Below are 19855 nucleotides of genomic sequence, written 5' to 3'. Positions count from 1 at the left end.
AGTGTTTTGTGTGTGTGTGTGTGTGTGTGTGGGTGTGTGTGTGTGTGTGTGTGTGTGTGTGTGTGTGTATATATATATATATATATATATATATATTAGCAATCTCTAATGCAAGACTGCAACATTGTACGGCATTTAATATTGGACTCAATGATTTATCGTTCATACTGTGAATTTGCTCATTCATCAAGGTCATTGTATTCTCAGGGCATTGAATCAATCGCAACTCAACTGTGCTGGTTGTCTTCTCTGTACAGAATATGTACGCCTTAAGGTACAAGTCGATAAATTCTTCCTCAAATTTGAAACAGTTCTGCCCAAAGAGGTCTGTGAAAGGAGTAATCAATATCACAACTATTTCAACAAAACAAAACAAAACCGAAGCCAGACAAGAACATTTCAGAAGCGATAACTGAGACATAACACTTGCAGTCACAATTGCTCACCGGGAAGCAAAAAAAAATATGGGAAGAGGAACCTATTAATACCGTATATGGATTAAAAACTTGTCAGAAAGGAAATGTACCCAATCAGAGAAGGAAATTTGAACTAAAGAGTTGAACTTAAACTGCGCAACAAGTTTCAGTAGTTGATCAGATCACAGCAGTTGAATCAGCCATGAGGACGAAAAGCCAAAAAGAAACTGAGGGGCTCCTCTCACAATCGTCATTAGTAGCATCAACTCAGTGAATTAAGATATTTGCGGATAGACTTTCACTCCATTCTGAGTAGACATGGCCGAATGAATGTATAAATAATTGGGTTTCCACACTAACACTTATGCTAAAGCTGAATTGATGATGCTCGAACGAGGTGCCCGAAACGTCTTCCCGGACCACCAGAGCGGTCCAGTTGCAATCGATTCAATATGTGAGTAAATCAAATAATTACTGACTCAAACCTTAATCCCCCTTGCAATTCCTGTTTTATTCTTTGCCTAAAATAAAGCAACCGGAAAATAGAACAAAATGGCGCCAAACCACATGGCTTCCTAATCTGAATCAACATTCCCAGCTGCGCCACTCAGGGTACGCAAGGTTCCGCTGGAGCCATAAAAGTAGCATCACGAGCTGAGAAGATTGGACGCGAGCCAGAAGAAAATGGAATTACACCTGCACTTGCACATCCGCTGATTGTGCGCTGCAAGAAACGCGATTCTTGTTAATACGGGTTCTGGCATTAACTCTTCCTCCCAACATCTGCGGAGGTGCCTTGTTTGTTATTATCACTCTGTGCGGAACGGTGGGATTGCGTTTATTCGTCTTTTCTTTATTTTGCTTCCTCTTCCAAATATTCTTTTATCAATTGCATAAAATTATCGCCCGCTCGTCTTGCCCGTGATGCCAAACGATTAGGCCGCTGGGACTGAACCCCTGCGCAGTGAGCTTAAAAGGAACGGGAAGTGACACAGATAAACACGGCTAATAAATTTTATTTTTAGACACATTGGTTTTGCAATCAAATCAGTCATCAGTATTCATTATGAAATACATGTAATTAGGACAGAGAAGTAAGACATCTGGTAGGGCCGCGCCATGCAAGTGAAGAGTGAGACAAACAAAACATAATGACTACGCAAAATTATTGTTCGATTTTAATTCTCCGGTATATCATTTGTATTGATTTTCTTTTTGAATCCAATCATGTCCATTCATAGGTATATTTCAGTATAAGTATGAATTACCGTATTGGCCCGAATATAAGACAGTGCTTTTTGCATTGAAATAAGACTGAAAAAGTGGGGGTCGTCTTGTAGTCGGGGTCTAGACATTATACCCATTCACGACGCTAGATGGCGCCAGATATCACTGACGCGAATGCTGAACTTGACTCCCCAGGCCAAAGTGAACCCCTGCCACGAAGAATAAAAATAAAAATAGCGGTAGGACGAAGAAGAAAAATGAAAAATAGCGGTAAGAAGGAAAAGAGAAGAAAATAATAGAAGAGATAACAGAAAATGGAGAAACGTAGTGACAATCTGGAGAAAAGTGGGTCGAAGATCGGCCAGGTTAACCGGCAGCTGAGGAGAAGTTATGATGTAATTTACATTTCAAAAACCAGAAGTCATTCATTTACGAATGTGATTGCACTTTAGATTTGAATGAGGCAAAAACACATGCTTTTTCTCTCAAATATATTGTTATAATCATTTGTTTCAGATGTACTGTAATTCTTTTCTGTATAAAAATTAATTTGGTGTTCAAAATGTCTGTTTTCAAACTTGAGTCTTGAAAAAGAGGGCGTCGTCTTACAATCAGGGCCGTCTTATATTCGGGCCAATATGGTAAAATGAATTTAGACAGTCATTGAATGAGTAGACTTTAAATAGGCAGGACATTGAAATGCGGTGGCAAGTAACATTCCTTATGACCAAATATGGTGTGTGAGAAGAATGCTGATTTATTTATTTTGAACCACTTATTAATGTCTGGCTGCTAATTTAATTGTAGAACCGGCACAGTGTTGAGCTAATAAATTCTTAAATTATTAACTCTAAATATGACTCATAAGAGCCCAAACAACATATTGAGGTTCTTGTGGGGCGATCACGTATTTTCTGTCATTTTCCTCGGCAAGCAAGCTGCATCAGCAGACTGTGTAGGTGTCAGAAGTGTTGCTCATGCATCTGACATCGTCTTCCTCGTCTGGAGTCCACCTCCAGACCCGAGACCGTTACAGTAAATGCAGACTTGATGAATAGAAATACACTAGGCTGCTCTTTTGGGTTTTTTTTTTTTTTTTTACCATTCGTGAGTCATTCCTGAAAATCTTCATGCAATGCGTTGCGCATCATCCTCATGAGTTCCACCAAAGATCGAAATTCATGTCCGATTCCTCAGATTTGAACATGCTGCCATCTGTCTCGAGTGGGACTGACTGTTGTTGACCCATATCTACTGACTTCTCCAAATCCCAAACCCTCTCTCGGAGGCACCTAACATGTGCCTACTCACTGTTTGGCTCTCCCCTGACTTGTTAGCTGTCACATATAAGCACATTTTTATTCATTGTGGGCTTTTGTTCTGAGTGCCAAGGGGGTAAAGAATTCTTCTCTCTCCATTAGTCCGAGCTGCTGCCAGGCTTACTCGACTTCATAGTGCTACCGGGAGCAGTAGCTTATGTTGACAGGATGTCTTTTTGATTACAGGGGGATAGGCCCTTACCTCTGCTTTTGTTTAATCTCAATATTTTATGTGTCTTGTGTGACATATCTCATTCTTATGTTGTGTGCTCGGTGGTTTTGTTACTTGCTTTGTTCTGATGTGCTGCCGGACATTTTTGTGCCCATTGCAAGTCTGGAGCGAGACGCGGCCTAAACCCACGCAGGGGCAGGTTCAACCGAATTTGGGGATTTTCAGGCAATTTGAGCCATTGCGGATGTGATCACAGCCAATTTGATTCATCGCCATTCAAAGTGGCTACTTACTGTAAATGCTGCATGTGAGGAGCATACGTCATAGTCCTTGATATAGTGGGAAAAGTTTTGCTTTTTTTCTGCATTTGGCTCTATGTCAATCGTGCGACACTTGCGTGTGACGTACTAATGATAAGTCGTTCTCTGTGCCATTTGGCTGTTGCCAACGACTTGGACAGACTGGGCCAGCCTGAAATACTGACGGCAGCTCGCTGATGGACACACCGGGGCTGAGAATGCTCATCTCTGGAAATGCATAATGCTAAATCTAATTGTTGGGCCTTCTGATGTGTATGTATGAGACAACGATTGAAAATCACATTTCAGCATTATAAAATGCAGTTTTACATCTCAAGTCGCACTTCTATGACAATGAAAGGCAACTTTTGAGGGAGACTTCGTGCATAATGATTATTGTGCATGTGTACCTAATGGAGCGGCCGGTGAGTCTATATGCGGTTTGTGTTTTGATGATAAGTTGCATTTTGCTGTTGTGTAGCCATACACAGCATCTCCCACTGTGCATAGAGTCTAACCGATGTTATTAATGGCGATGTTGCTTGTTTGCAACTTTTTACATGGGAAGTCTAATTGCCAAGTGACCTCTCCGATTAATGTAATTAGGTCTGATGTTATCTCCTCTCAGAGTGTATCAGCAGTGTGTCGCCCCTCTGTATGCAGTCAGCGGAGGAGTGCTGTGAAGGCAGCAGGGAGGTGTAGCACAGCAGAGTGGTAACAAATGCAGTCTGAGCAGCAGAATGCTTGTGCAGCAGAATGCAGCTCAGTGTCATTGTGAATAATAGATATCACACACCGGTCACACACATTTCGTTTACTAGGCTTCTTCTCCTGCCTCCCGATATTATCAGCTTTGGTGCTTGGGTCTCGATTTTTGCTCATTTCTGCACTGCATCAGTCTAAAACAACAAAGACGTGCCAATGGCATAGGCTTGAACATACTGCTTAAAAATGTGCATTAAAGGGGAAAACTTTCGATGAGTCCCACCGGACTCCAATGCAAAGGAATGTGAATCAAGCACAGGCCCCATAAAATGTGCTACTGACTCTGTGAAAATGTATGGATTTGTGAAAGTGCCAGAACAATTGCCATTACTTTGATAATGATTGTTTAAAGACAAGAGTTAAGAGTACTTAGGAGCATTTATACACTTATACTTACAGAATGAGAAGGGCAACATGTAAATTATGAGACTCACATGGTTGCTGCGAAGCCGTGGATGTCTTTACCATAACACAAAAATCTTTATTGCACACACACACACACACACACACACACACACACAATATATATATATATATATAGTGCCGTCATATGTACATTTGCGGTGATCCATGGGGCGGGTGTATGATTGGCTGCCCTGTATGTCAATCAAATGACAAAGTTTGACAAAGAACGAATGATCATTCACTGCTGTTGGAGAGGCAGCTATTGGAAATATCAATAGTATAAAAGTGAGAGGTGTGGCAGTGAATAAGTTCATGCCGTGGGATCGACCCACACTCCCTTGGCGAGCAACAGGTCGATTACGATTGACATCATGGGCACCGCTGTTCAAAAGTATGGATGTTTCATTGATGTCTAATTAGTTTGCAGAGTTAAGTTACATGATTACTTTATTTGTTCAAAGTATAAGTTTCAACCCCAAGTTCACTGCTGATTGTGTTTCATTATCGAATGAAGTTGTTGCTCATAATTAGAGGTTATCATGGTTCATGTTTTTTTTTTCCCCATGCAAATTGAAGAACTCTTGTTCAGATAAGATTTGCACTGGTTTGCCATGAAATGAATGTATTTATCTCTGATCTTTACTATTATGGCCTCAAATTTTTCAATCATGAGTAATTTTTGGAAAACAGGGCTTCAAGCATGGCTGTTTCAGCATGGGACACATTTACCCACATAAAACCAAAGTGCCATAAAAAAAAAGTTAAATTAGAAAAATACATTTTATAAGTGTATTTAATAATTGCATTATATGAAAATACATGCTGACACAACCATTCAGTGTCAATACAAATTATCCATCACAAAAACATGACGTTTGAACAGGGGTGTGGAGACTTTCTCTATCCACTCTACGCACCTGCTACTTTTCAAGCGGGTGCTGCTCTTTTCCGTATGACGTGACTTTTTTCACAGGCACTTCCGAGAAACCTATGAAACCTTTTCAAAGCGGGTTTTGTTTCTGTCTCGTCCCCCAGAATAACCACCACGGCTGCTTGTATGATGGACTTGAGGCGATACCCTCTCGATGAACAGAACTGCACCTTGGAAATTGAAAGTTGTAAGTAAATGCCAGCGTAGCCGTTGCTCTCACCAAGACCTTTGAAAACAAACCTTAGAGCTGCTGATATCATCACCTTCAAATTATGAGCTATCACATGCTGTTTATTATATATATTTTTTTTTTTGGGGGGGGGGGGGACTAAGCCACTATGCCATGCATTTGTTGCCCGTTTACCACCTCTGCAGGTAAAGAAAGCAAAGTAAGCAAATGCACCTTCAAAATACAACCCATTTGCCACTTAACCGTCCAAACTTATACGTTGGTGCGAGGTACTTGAAAGGCCACCGCAGTCTGCCCACTACTCCGCAGTGTATGCATTTACACTCACCACATACATCAAAATATCTTTTATTTTTAATGAACTTTTGGCAAAAAAAATAAATAAAAAATGTAGCTGTTGTACAAGTAGTAAGTGCAAATTATATATGGATTTTGTGCCATTTTTAACCTGGTAGAGACGCAATCCGGACTCATGAAAAAAAGAAAAAAAAATCACGACAGCAGTTTGTTCTTTAGTGCATTCCACTACCAGTAGCGTTGATTTTCATTGTGTTTGAAGGGAAGACTCTTTCTATTTGGCATCGGGGGCTGCAGTCAAACCCAAAACATATGCATAATGTCATTAGTAGGCGTGTGTAAATCATTATTCATCATCAGTATTATAAGTAACCAATCAGGTTTTTCTATGACATCAGGCTTGCATTGGAAAAATTGGAACCACTTCACTTGGACTTCGTTGTATGAATCCAGCCTTCCAGTCACCACCGCACCAGATCTAAACAGTCTAATAAGATTCAGGGCTCCATTATATTTAGGATGTTGCTCATCTATGACTGATATTGCATTATGAGTCTGTGCCTCGCATGTACTGTAACTTAGGAAAACAAAATCCTCACGAATTCCCGTCTCTGACGGTGTCAATGAAAACTGAACATAATCACCTTTTTTTTCATACAAATATGTGATCACCTTGCAGTAAAATCATTCAGTTGATAATAAAATCATAACACAAAAGAACTTTCACAATAAATCTTCCAGAGTTTTTTTTTTTTTTAATGAAAGATAAATATGTATGTTTAATTGGGTAAAATCTAATTCTATTAGCATATTTTGTGCGGATTCCTACAAATGGTTTCTTCTCCCTGAATCACCTGCCATGAGAACAATGCTGGTGTTGCTGGTGAGATTCAAACCGTATCGGGTGATCATTTCCATTGGTGAACTTATCAATCACTCTACTTTCTCAATACGCTGCATATGTGTGGTTGTGGTTGCTGATTGTTTATCATTGTGATCTATAAAATGGACCTATGCTTAAAACATTGCACGAATATCCTTAATTGATTCCGATTGGGCTTCCCGTGCGAGTGTGAGCGGTGCACTCTTATCATTTTGATGGATTAGGCACCTTCCATCCAGAGAGAGATTCAGGGCTATTGACTCCAGGTCCCTATAGATGAATTTAATGCCACGAGTCTGGACATGTTTGTTTGTTTGTTTATTGTTTATTGAACATATAGAACATATAGAACATACAATACAATAACAGATTGACAAAAGTGAAGGCAAGTAAAAATTATAAAAAGAAAAGAAAAGAAAAATAATGACAGACATCATCACAGTTTTATGCTCAAAGGAGTAGGAAGAAGTAAATAACTTGTCGCTACTAGAAGGTGAAATGTAGTCAAATGAACCGCGCTGAGAGACGGCGCTGCAGTGAACGCGTACTGGCCCATTGACATCGTCTACAACTGTGATCACTTTCACTTGTGCGGCCAACTGAGATTGTGCAGGACGGCCAACTGACACATGCTGATGAATATTCATGCCGTGTGGGAGGCAGGAGAGGGATGTCGGGATAGCTTAAACATGTGATGCAGGCAGGCTTTATGACAACCAAAGTGGTTTTGTTCTTCTGCAGGTTGGTCTGCATGTGCTTATCTGGGAAAAGATCCCACCTCAAACCTAAAACCACTTCATGTTCCGACGTGCCATGTTGCTTGTTTGGCTAAGGTAATGAGAGCTGGTAGAAACAGTGTTGAAAAGTATGTGCGTGAGATTGTGTTGCTGTTGGAAGGGCTGCTTGTGGAGGCTCTCAGTCGTACAGGAAAGTTCCATCGTAGAAAGGGTTCTGTCAGTCGTCATCTGTACCTGTGGGTAAAAAACAAAAAACAAAAAACAAAAAAAAAAAAAACAAAAAACAAAAAAGGACGTTTCGCTTCTCTCACAGAAGCTTCGTCAGCGGTAGACAACCCTGAAGTCTCCGTGAAGACTCCGGGAAGTTGCTCTGCGCTAAAAGGCTGAGCGTGGCCTGTTTGAGGACTGGGTGGGGATGGTTAGTCACGCCCCTATGGTGAAGAGGCCCATTGGTTTCTAAACTCCCTATCATTGGGTCTTGATTAGGCCTATTGTTTGGGCTAAGGCTGAATAGCTACTTTCAGTTAGCCTGATCAGCATGTCTATGTCCCTTACTGGTCAACAAGTTATTGTAAATAGGAGACAGGTTAAATCTGATACCTCCTTCACGGTTCAGAGAGGGTGAAAATTTTTTTATTTTTGTGATTTTTGTTAAAAAATTTTCACCCTCTCAGAGCAACTTCCCGGAGTCTTCACGGAGACTTCAGGGTTGTCTACCGCTGACGAAGCTTCTGTGAGAGAAGCGAAACGTCCTTTTTTGTTTTTTGTTTTTTTTTTTTTTTGTTTTTTACCCACAGGTACAGATGACGACTGACAGAACCCTTTCTACGATGTTGGAAGGGCTATTAATATTTGGCAGGTTTTGTGGGCAAGTGGGAAATATTAAAGTGAGGTAGTCCAAGGCACTGTAGCAGTATTGCTTTGGCAAAGCTCCCCGCATCAGTGGCGTGCAAGTGAGGGGATGAGGGGCTGTCCTGATTTTACTCATCTGATTTCATTATCTTCTACATAAAAAATGCTCGATGCCTAAGGAGAGTGAAACATGTTGCCAAGTATTTCTTTTTATATTGATAAATAGGGTCTCATAGTATTGCTAATGTCACAGTATATAGTTTTTGGTTCCATTTTAAAAGGCACAGCATCGTCTCCAAATTCAATTTTAAGTGTTCTGAATTTTGCTACAAGCTGCATAGATGACTAAAAGTGCAACGAACTATTATCTTAATTGCCTCTTTTTTTTTTTTTTTTTTGCACATGCCTAAAAGAATTCAAGCCGTATGCTAATGATGGTTTTATACATAAGAGCAATCTGCTTGCTGATGTGATGTGCCGCGATTTACGTATGATCCGACTAGTCGACAAATCGGGACAACTATCGGTGACTAGTCCGCTGGTAAAATAGTCCTGTGTGGCAGCCCTAACTGTGACCGCAACCCTCCCGCTCACAGATCCGCCATTCTGCGAAATTCACATTGGGTCTAACCCACCTGCGCACAGAGCTATGCCATGCGTTGACAGAATTTATGCCGCTCGCAAAAATAAAGCCGTCAATGTAATGCACAAATAGTTTGTGCTAAAATGTGAACTTGCAAGGGGCTACAGTAGCTGTGCTGTACACGAGATCATTCAACACACAAGAAGAGTTCGAAAGTACGTATGAGGAAATAAGCGATGGTGACTCGCAACAAACTATGTGCTGGAGTGTGTGCGCTTCACGTGTGGGTGGTAGCGAGAATCAGAATGTCTGTTACAGTTCCAGCGTGAGTAACTGTATCAGACGGTATGTTTGCTAAGAGTTTAGGTTTGTGTGGGAACAACAACTGTCTCCATGAAGTCATTCTGGGATGTCATATCGTTGCTCCGCGTAATGGTTTTCAAAAGTCAAGATATCTGATCGGATCCGAATGACTTTATAGCAGAGTGCGTCATTCGTCAGAGGGACCTCCACTAGTTGTCTGCGCAGTGCACCTTTCACGAGATACATTGTCCCATTTCATGGTTATTTCTTGACCTTGTGTCCCTCCCCACCCTCACTTCCCATTTTCTTCCCGTGACAGACGGATACACCACAGATGACATTGTGTTCTTCTGGCAAGGAGGGGACAGCGCTGTGACAGGTGTGGACAAGTTAGAGTTACCTCAGTTCTCCATCGTGGACATCCGCTTGGTCTCCAAGGAAGTACGGTTTACTACCGGTAAGCTATTGACAGCTTTAATTCAATTATCAGTCTCACGTTGCTCACCATGATCAGAAAATAGTAAAATAGTCAAATGCAGACATTTGTTTCAGCAAAAGTAGTTGAGTATACCACCCCTGGCATCAATTGAGAAATCACTCAATTTGAAGGTAATTGTGGAATCATGGGGGGAAAAAAACACTACACACCAACAATCAAAGAACACTTCATCACACCACTCGTATTTTGTTGCAACACCCCTGGCTTCTCAGAGGCATGGACTGAATGACGTTTTCGTTTGGATAGAGATCCAAACTAGTTGCAGGCCATAGCATTGACCCTCAGAGGCATGGACTGAATGACGTTTTCGTTTGGAGAGAGATCCAAACTAGTTGCAGGCCATGGCATTGACCTTGTGTCTTTCGTCAAGGAATGTTTTCACAGTTTTTGCTCTACGGCAAAATGAAACATCATCTCCCGCAAAAAATAATCAGTCATCATCCTCAAATGTCCTTTCAATTGAAGGCAAGAAGTAAAATATCCAAAATGTCAACATAAACTTTATTTCAAAAGTGTGTATCAAACACCACAAATGACTCTGGAACGTAACATGCCAATAAAGGCTTAGCATTGAATATTTGAAGTGTAGTGGTGCCCCGTTAGGGCAAAGTAGATACCGGCAAAATGAAACATCATCTCCCGCAAAAAATAATGTCATCATCCTCAAATGTCCTTTCAATTGAAGGGAAGAAGTAAAATATCCAAAATGTCAACATACCGTAAACTTTATTTCAAAAGTGTGTATGAAACACCACAAATGACTCTGGAATGTTACAATAAAGACTTAGCATTGAACATTTGAAGCACAATGGTGCCGACCCCCGTTAGGGCAAAGTAGATAAGTAGGGATTGAAAGACACAAGTGTAGGAGATGTTGAAGGAGCTGTTTTGGTCAGCTGTCCAGTTGTAAGAATGCCTTCCTCCAAGGTCACCACGCTTGAGGAAATTGATGACAGGAGGTGATAACTGTTGTCTACAATACAGACGATTTTATTGTCATAAAACGGCAGGAAATAATCATGAAGTGAGATTTATTATGGTGCCCTCCACCATTCATGATTTACAGTACATAGGCTGACAAAAGATGTTTAAGTTGGAACATTCCGTTTAATTTCAAAAATAATGGACATTTTTCTTCATTTCATGACTGTTTGGTTTCTGTCGAACGAATCATGCGAACTGTTGTCTACAATACAGACGATTTTATTGTCATAAAACGGCAGGAAATAATCATGAAGTGAGATTTATTATGGTGCCCTCCACCATTCACGATTTACAGTACATAGGCTGACAAAAGATGTTGAAGTTGGAACATTGCGTTTAATTTCAAAAATAACATCCCATGGAAATTTTTCTTCATTTCATGACTGTTTGGTTTCTGTTGAATGAATCATGCAAGTGACTTGCTGCTGCGAAATGTAATTGGCCAAACCAAGAGGAGCAACAACTTGACCTGTCTTTCTCCCGTTTTCATTCCTGTTTTCTTATTTTTTCCTTCCTTCCTCCTTTCTTTTTTCCTGTGCTCGGAATAGTTGTGGTCATTTCGACATGCTCACAAAATTCTTTGGGGTCACGTCAATAAATTGGCCCCTCCCCACACATAGACCAGTGTACTAATAGGAGGGAGTCGTATTTGGTATCCTCACTTGAAAGAGATTCATTCATCCATGGAACATTTCATCTGGATATTATTGACTGATCAGTTTTTTTTTTCTTTTGTCTCTCTTATTTTAACATTCACTCCATTGACAGTTTAACAAAAAATTTCATTCCTTACATTTTCTCATGGTATGTTGAATTATGTATGTGTATCATCGCATGTATGGATATTGAACACTGGACAAAAAGTTTCTTCTTATGTTGTACAAGGAGCAGTCCTGAGTCCCAATGACTTCAGGAACTTTGTTCTGTTGATTTGGAGTTTAGTTATTTTTTTTTGTCCTACATTTTGTTGCAACGTGTCAATAATGTTCTTGCTTTGCCTCTAGAAATTCTGGCACGGACAAAATAGACGAAAGCAGAGATAAAATGTCATTTTCATGTTTGAGTTAAGTGTAATCCGTGAACATTGAGTGCCACGATTAATCTCGGATGTACTTGCTTGACGGGGAAGTGTTGTCCCACTTTGAATCAAGCATGTATGCAAAAAGTATTGATTCATTCAAAGATTTACAGTGCAGATGACGTCATCCGTCATTGTGGCCATTTTTTTTTTGTATGAGATTAAATCCATCATGTTTCTCTCAGTGCTTTCCTGAAGTAAAAAAAAATGCAGTATAACCATAGATGGCTTATACCTGCCGATCTAACTATATTAGAGTAATCTTTTCATTTTGCAAACTACAAACACGTCTATAGAGCTGAAGCTGAGAGCTGTTGCCTGATTGCTAATTTGCTTTTTGCATCAGCATTTTATGCGCCGGCTTGTTTGAATCTAACTGCAGTAAAAAAAATTTAAATGAACTTGTGCTACAATGATTTGACATTTCTCAGCAAAATATCCACTAAAATGACCAACTATGCCACCTTAGCACTATGTGCTTTGTCCTTTCATGTGCAGGCGTGCATTGCAATCACCTTTTAAAATGGCCTTTCAGTAATGTTTAGAGGACAGAGGGAGCGAGCAGGAAACAGGCGAGCAGCTCTCTGTGACAAGTCTCAGAGGGATGCTGGAGCGGCCTGCTGAGATAGGGGCTTGCAGAAAAATCTGCCGTGTTTGCGACTTTGTGCCATGTTTAATTGGAATCGAACTTGTCCCTGGAAAGGAATCCATCGCTTTGGGGAAATTAAGTGCTCCATCTGAACAAACGGAGAAATGACTACCCTGCACGTTGTCAAGTGTAGGGTTTGGAGCGCCCTTACACTTTCCCCTTTTCATTCTTCCCTGATCTTATCCATGCCGTCACTCGGTTGTTTCTGCTTACAGGTTCATATCCGAGGCTTTCGCTGAGTTTCAGAATTAAGAGGAACATTGGATATTTCATCTTGCAGACATATATGCCCTCCATCTTGATCACCATTCTATCCTGGGTCTCCTTTTGGATCAATTATGATGCCTCTGCAGCTCGGGTGGCCCTGGGTAAGTTGCATCCATACGCATTGTATTTGAAAACTTTCAAAATGTCCCCCCCAGAAACCACAGTGACACAGTGGAAATTATTCCAAATGACTATTTTATTTGTACTAGTAGTTCCAGTAGCAGTTCAAATGAAATATTTACAGTACTTTTAAATGTGTGTATATATTAGAGAATATTAACAGATTTTTGGTAGGAGGTTGAAAAAAAAAAGCCCTTTTTTAATGATTAATGTCGATGCAATGCATGATTTTGACATATTTCTTGATTATTTAATTGTTCCTTACCCACTAAGGGTTACATGTGAGAAAAATGTTGACATAGCACATCAGCAAAATGAGCGTATAAAAGGCCGAATTCAGTTTTGCTTAACTATTTCGCTACCGGAACATACGATGGTCTTGAAGAATGTCGATAAAATGTGGCTTGCACTGATTCATGTGTCCATGTATGTGTTATATGTGTGTGCGTGCCGCTGCATTCAGGTGTGACAACGGTGCTCACCATGACAACAATTAACACCCACCTTAGGGAGACTCTCCCAAAGATCCCCTACGTGAAAGCCATCGACGTCTACCTCATGGGCTGTTTTGTGTTTGTGTTCCTGGCCCTGCTCGAATATGCCTTTGTAAATTATGTGTTCTTTGGCCGGGGCCCGGCACAACAGAAGAAAATCAATGAAAGGCTGAATAAAGTCAACAATGAGCGCACACGATACGAAGAGAAGCGCCTAAGGGAACAGGTTTGCATCTTCATCTGCTGCCTCCATTATATTCGATGATGTCAGTTAGATTTTAAGTACCCCCCCCCCCCCCAAAAAAAAGTTGAATATTTGTGAATATTTAAGATAACTACTGTATTTACATTCCTGACTGGAGTAATCTCAAAGCACAGTGTTGCCCCCCCCCCCATAGTCAACCCACCAACCATCATCCATTGCTTTTCTCTCAAGCAGCGATAACTTTTTATCGAGCATAGCCCCCTTTTCATGAAGCTAGCCATTCATTGAGCCCAACAGTGGTGTAAACATTCTCATTTCTTATTTAGGTGGTTGTCACTGTGGGCTTCATTCATTCTCACCTCGCTACCTTAGCAGTTAGCATACTTAGCAAAACACAGCACGATAAAGCTTACGGGCCTCGTGATGAGATTTCTGGTAGATTGGTCAGACTGAATGACGCCTCCCTGTTTCTGTGCGTAAGATACTAAATGCTAAGCTTTTCTGTGTTGACTGCGTTGTGTAATCAAATGAAAATGTGCTTATTTGCCAGTATTTGCTAGTCGTTTTAATGTTCTCTTCATTTTTTCTTTCACATTGCAAGGACTCCATTTCCGTGCCGTTTCAAACCAACACCTTCAGATCATTTACACAGAGAAGAAATCTGTATCTCGAGGAACAAAGAAAAGTTGGGGTACATGTATTTAGAAATCATATCAGCTGTAGGCCATCCTTCACTATGATTCACCTGCTTCAAGTTGTTTCACTGCCAAACTGTTTCCAAAATAGTTGGTAGCCACTCAAAATATGAACGCATCAATACTTTTCACATCCAATGCGTCTGTGCAGAATGTTATTATTATTATTTTTAAGTTAACAACAATAATCAGAATGAATTAACAAACCAAAGTCAACATTGCAGGTTGTTTTTTTCCCATTTGGTCTTCACCCATTATCATTGTTGCTAAAAACTGTTCTGTGCGGACATAACACAACTGAAGACGGTCTTTCGGATAGATTGGTGTACGTGTTTACATATCACCGCCTTCACCGATAATATCCCAACTGCTTTGGAAGCAGGGTTTGCAATTCACTTACTTATGTCTTAAAGCAAAAGCTATTTTTGAGCATGCTAGAAATAACATTCCATGTCACCTCTGCATTTTGCTTGACTTTCAAAATCTGTGGGACGCTGCGGGATTTAGTGAAGTTTGATAATACAGTAGTGGGTTAGTTTGGCTCTCCTCTTTGGCAACAGCCCACAATGAGACTTCTGTCTCTCTGCCTCTGTCATAGGTGGATGCGTATGGCAACATTCTCCTCACCACTCTGGAAATGAACAACGAGGTGATGCCCTCTGACGTGGGAAGCAGCGTTAGTGACTCTCGGAATTCAGTCATGTCCTTTGACAGCTCTGGGGTCCAATTCAGGAAGCCAATGGCGCCCCGAGATGGCTTCAGCCACCACTCGCTGGATCGGAGCGCCATGCGCAGCCGGGCCAACTGCCGACTACGGCGGCGCTCGTCCAAGCTCAAGTTGAAAATCCCAAACCTGTCAGATGTAAGCACCATTGACAAGTGGTCCCGGGTCATATTCCCGATCACTTTTGGATTTTTCAACCTAATCTACTGGTTGTACTATGTGAATTGATGTGCATCCCACTAGGAATCATTGGCCATATTTTGAGAGCACATTAAATTGGCTTTGATACAGTTCCAAAATATGTATACACATACAGGTTGAACATATGTATATGCATATTTCTATACAGTATATTATATTTATATATACACAGACACACACACATGCACACACACACGCACACACACACACGCACATGCATACACATGAGACCTAAAAGACTTGTCTGCTGTACAAAGTATTAATAGGATGACTTGAATGTTAAAAAAAAAAAAAAAAAAATTGCGAGAAGAATTTCAAGGCTTTGACTTCCTTTTTCCTCCTGAAACAAACAAATGAACAAACGCAAGATCCCCGCAGGGATTTTTGGAACTAGAGACTGCATGATATTTTTGCTACTAAAAATGGGAAAAAGAAGAAGAAGGAAAAAAAAAAAGAGAAGCAAAAGCTCTTGAGAGAGAGAAGATGCCCCCATTGACTTTTTATTGATTCTTCTTGTAATCAGAAATCCTCTACTGCAGCTCATGAAATCAGTGGTGGCTTGTCCGGTCAGGCATCAGCTGAGCAAGGTCCTTGAACACCTCCCCAGTCCTCTCACCTTCTCCCCCCCCCCATGTAGCCCATGAATACAAAGTGCACGAAAAATCTCCGGTTCCACCATGTACAGTGACCCTGTTTGGAATATGTGTCGTTCTTTTTTTATTTTGATTATTATTTTTTTAAAATATTTTATTTGAAGTGGTAGCGTTCTCTTGATCGGACACCAATCACACGATGTTTGGTCGCCACAATTGTGCATTAGAGTCAGCGTAAACTTACAGATTCTCTTTTCAGGTGATGGGAGGGCGGCGGGGTCTACTTTTTGTTATGGTTTAAAACAAGTGCTGATTATTGTAGATATGATTTTGTCTTGAAAAATACTGTGATTTCAGAGTGTCGGAAAAATGCTCTATAGCTAGGGCATTACGAGATAAAAAGTTTCACATTACTCATTTTGATTGTTTGGGGTGGGGGGAAAACACATTGTGTACATTTTATCATTAAGTATTAACATGAAAGTATATTTGTATTGTTTATTTTCTCTTGTTGACTGAGTTCTATGCTCTTTAGATGCAGCGTTTATGGACGTCATTCCTGCTTTGTGAAAAAGGAAATGGGACGGGAGGGGGGCTGGGCGGGAGTGATGTGTTGCTTTTTGTGATTCGTGGGAACCAATCCACAGTTAAAAAAAAAAAAAAAAAAAATACGATTATGTATATTCGACAGTCAACATATCAAACCACAGTTTTGTTATGTATTTTTCATGGTTTATTTGTATGTTCAGCATCTCCTCATGATCCGATTTGTTGGAGAGCGACATAACTAGAAGAGTCAAAGGAACTACAAACGCACACGTATAACACCGAGCTGAAGTGAAATAGTGCCGGGGAATCGCTTCAAATCGAAACGACAACCAAAAGTAGGCCTGCATTATTTCGTTGTGCTTTGCGATGCAAAATGTAGCCTCTGAGTTTGATTTAGATTGCAAAATCTGAACTGTCATTCTTGTCTGGTCACCCCACCCCCCCAAAAAAAACATTTCAACTGCATTTCAGGGGGTGAAACAACTCCAAGGCCTACACAGTGTAGCAGACATTTATGTTCTTTTTTTTTTTTTTTTTTTTAATCCACATATTGAGCGAAAATGATTCTTATTCGTCATATATAGAAGAAATATAACCATGATATGGACAGCAACAGTTGGCTATTACACCTACAGGACATGAAAACGGATTAACATACGGAGTCACTCATTTGTCTGCCGTATTAACAACTTTGGGGAAGACGCCTCCCCTAAAAAACGCTCAGTACGCATGCATTAGATGTCTCCAAAATGCGACACTCACTGGAAGACAATCACACCAATTTATGAGACGGGGGTTTTGTACACTCAACCCTCTTCTTGCTGTCGTGGCACTTCTCTTTGTTTGCATTTTTTTGCAGTGACATCTTATTGATGATGAGTGCATCCTTTAAGCCATAAATGTGTAGGCTGCATTTTGAAGCGAGGGGAACAAATAACCAAATGAAAATGATTTACGTCTCCCATATAAGTACCGTATTTTCCGGAGTATAAGGTGCACCTTCAACGAATGGCTTATTTTTAAACTGTTTTCATTTAAAGGGCACACCTTATTGTAAGATGCATAGAATAGAGGCTACAGCAGTGGCTGCGGTTGCGTTATGCATCCACTAGATGGAGTTCTGCTAAAGGGAATACAATACAATTCAGCTTTATTTCGAGCTTTCACAACCGCTGCAGCTGTAACAAAGCACTTTACAGCACATTTAAAATACTACGTCCAAGAAATCAGAATATTGATCGATCTATAAGGCGCATCGGATTATATGGCGCACTGTCGGCTTTTGAGGAAATTGAATGCTTTTAGGGGCGCCTTGCAGTGCGGAAAATACGGTTACTGCTACTCTTCTTAACATAAGTACATTTTTTTCATATTGTTAATTGTAATTCGAATTTCTGTATTGCAGCCCGGCACCATGTAGTTTTTCCTAATTGGTGAGGTAGAAGTTTTTTTTTTTATTTTAAAGAGCGTATTTCAAGTTAGTGTCCAGAGATATTCGTACTCACTCTTATTCTCTCTAGTGTCCATGTCCCTAGTATTATTGGTCAATATGGAATAAGGTGGTAAGGATTGTGAAGGCACCGTTCACCTCTGGCGTCGGTTTCTTTTGGCTGATTTCTCTCCAGCGGCAATGTGATGGATGTTTGCAAAAGTATGATTTGTGTTTGTATTTGAAAACTAACTCAAGTATCAAATGTTTCACTCTCCTTTACATGAACAAAAGCAGCCCTTAATGCATGCATCAACATGATCTTGAGCTGTCGCGGCTTTCTGGGTGTGGAATTCGCACATTCATCCCAAAAGCTGTGAGGACCTTACGTTTTGACGATTTACTATGAGTACATGTGTTTCTACAAGATTGAGCTTCTGTTCGTTTAACACGTGTTCAAAGTGTGGAAGGGGGCGGGAGGGGACGGGGGGAGTGTTGATCTAAGTTCAATGTGAATTTTTCTTGCCTCTAGTGTATATGTGTAATTATATGTGAATTGTACTGTAAATATGATATCTTTCACTTAATACTTCTTAATGCATGAACAAAAACACAGCAGTTCGGAAATACCAACGAGCCTCACTGCTAATGGCATGGACAGCTTCTCTAGCATTGGCATACTTCAGCAAACAAAATCAAGAAGAAAAGGCAAAAAAAAAAAAAAGACACCAGTGTTGACAAAATAATGGAGAATTCAACAAGTCCTCTAGCAGTGATGGAGTTTATGGAGACTGTTGACATTCACCTGCCCCCCACCACCCTCCCCGCCCTCCATGTGCAAAGCTAATGTTGACTCAAGGCTTTGGCTCATTGTCAGCAAATGGGATGGCGTGCCCCCAAGTCAACCAACTGTATGTGTGTGTGCGTGTGTGTGGGAACACTTAAACAGCGCAATGTAACTCCGAGTGTTCCCTTTATTCTTTATGGAGGGGGGGAAAAGGGCATTATGGCCAAGCTGGCTTACAGAGGCTAGAGGAGCAGGATATGCCTTAAGAAGGCGAGCTGGATGTTCTTTCCTGTTCCTCCAAAACTAAAAAAAAAAAACTTGAAAAAAAAAACACGTTGTCATCTGTGCCCTTAAGCAAGGTACATAGCCAAGTCCTCGTGCAGCTGCTGCCTTGCCAACAATAGATCTTAACGTGTGCGGAAGTAAATATGTTCGGCTCCAGTATGTCCAGGGTCGTAAGGGAAAATTGATTCCTGTGAAGTTCGAATGTCAGAATCTAATTTTTTTCTTAAAAAGTATCGAGGCCAAAAAGAAAATGAAGAGAATAAAGTCACAATGCCAAATGTTGTCATTCTCATATTGACGTTCTATCTGACATTTATAAATCAGGTTATATCAATAAGCACGGGTACTGCACTTGTGAACGACAAAAGAGGCGGTTAGTGTTGTTCTTTGTCAGGAACAAACGCCAACTTTGATTAAATTTGAGAAGATATTTAAAAGTGGTTTTCTGACCGCAGGCCAATGCTTTCTTTGTCATATTCCAAATTTATTCTCGTAAAATGATGACTTTCTTTCAATATGAACTGTTTCTTGAAACCATGCATTTAGTCGCCTAACTTTATGGCCATGTTCTCACCATTTGGCCCTCACAATTATTTGTATAAATTAAGCGCCCCCCCCCACCCCCCAAAAAAGTACAAAAAATACTATTCTGCTGTGTCTTCAATCTTTTGAACACATTCCCTCAAAAAGTTGTCTTCGTGACTTCCATTCATAAATGGATGACAGGAATAAATGAATAATAGCGGCGATCACCCTTTAAAACGCGCGCATGGATCAGAACGAAGCAGGAGAATTTCAACCGCCAAAGCCCAGACCGGGCTGACATGCAGACTTCTCACTGTTGGAAGAACTTAAGTTGGTGCATTCATTATTTTGTGCACACCGCAATTTTATTTTGCATGACCTGCCTTCTGGAA

The 19855-nt window shown here is 40.5% G+C and overlaps 1 protein-coding gene across 3 annotated transcripts in view; it reads left to right on the top strand.

Annotated features, from left to right (window-relative positions):
• gabrb4 (gamma-aminobutyric acid type A receptor subunit beta4) overlaps positions 1 to 16879 on the top strand; it is a 148392-nt gene extending 131513 nt beyond the window's left edge. For 2 of the 3 annotated variants that reach the window (XM_019858647.1, XM_019858652.1), the window contains 6 exons: positions 5639 to 5721; positions 9699 to 9836; positions 12805 to 12957; positions 13440 to 13696; positions 14277 to 14366; positions 14969 to 16879. In XM_019858647.1, coding sequence (XP_019714206.1) covers positions 5639 to 5721; positions 9699 to 9836; positions 12805 to 12957; positions 13440 to 13696; positions 14277 to 14366; positions 14969 to 15322 — 1075 coding nt within the window. In that variant the 3' untranslated portion in view covers positions 15323 to 16879. The remainder of the gene's footprint in view (positions 1 to 5638; positions 5722 to 9698; positions 9837 to 12804; positions 12958 to 13439; positions 13697 to 14276; positions 14367 to 14968) is intronic. The other variant, XM_019858658.1, reaches the window with a different exon arrangement.
• Positions 16880 to 19855: the final 2976 nt, after the last annotated feature.

This window comes from Hippocampus comes, unplaced genomic scaffold, assembly GCF_001891065.2.
Source record: "Hippocampus comes isolate QL1 unplaced genomic scaffold, H_comes_QL1_v1.1 scaffold66, whole genome shotgun sequence".
NCBI classification, from domain to species: domain Eukaryota; kingdom Metazoa; phylum Chordata; class Actinopteri; order Syngnathiformes; family Syngnathidae; genus Hippocampus; species Hippocampus comes.
This window is presented reverse-complemented; position numbering and strand designations above follow the sequence as displayed.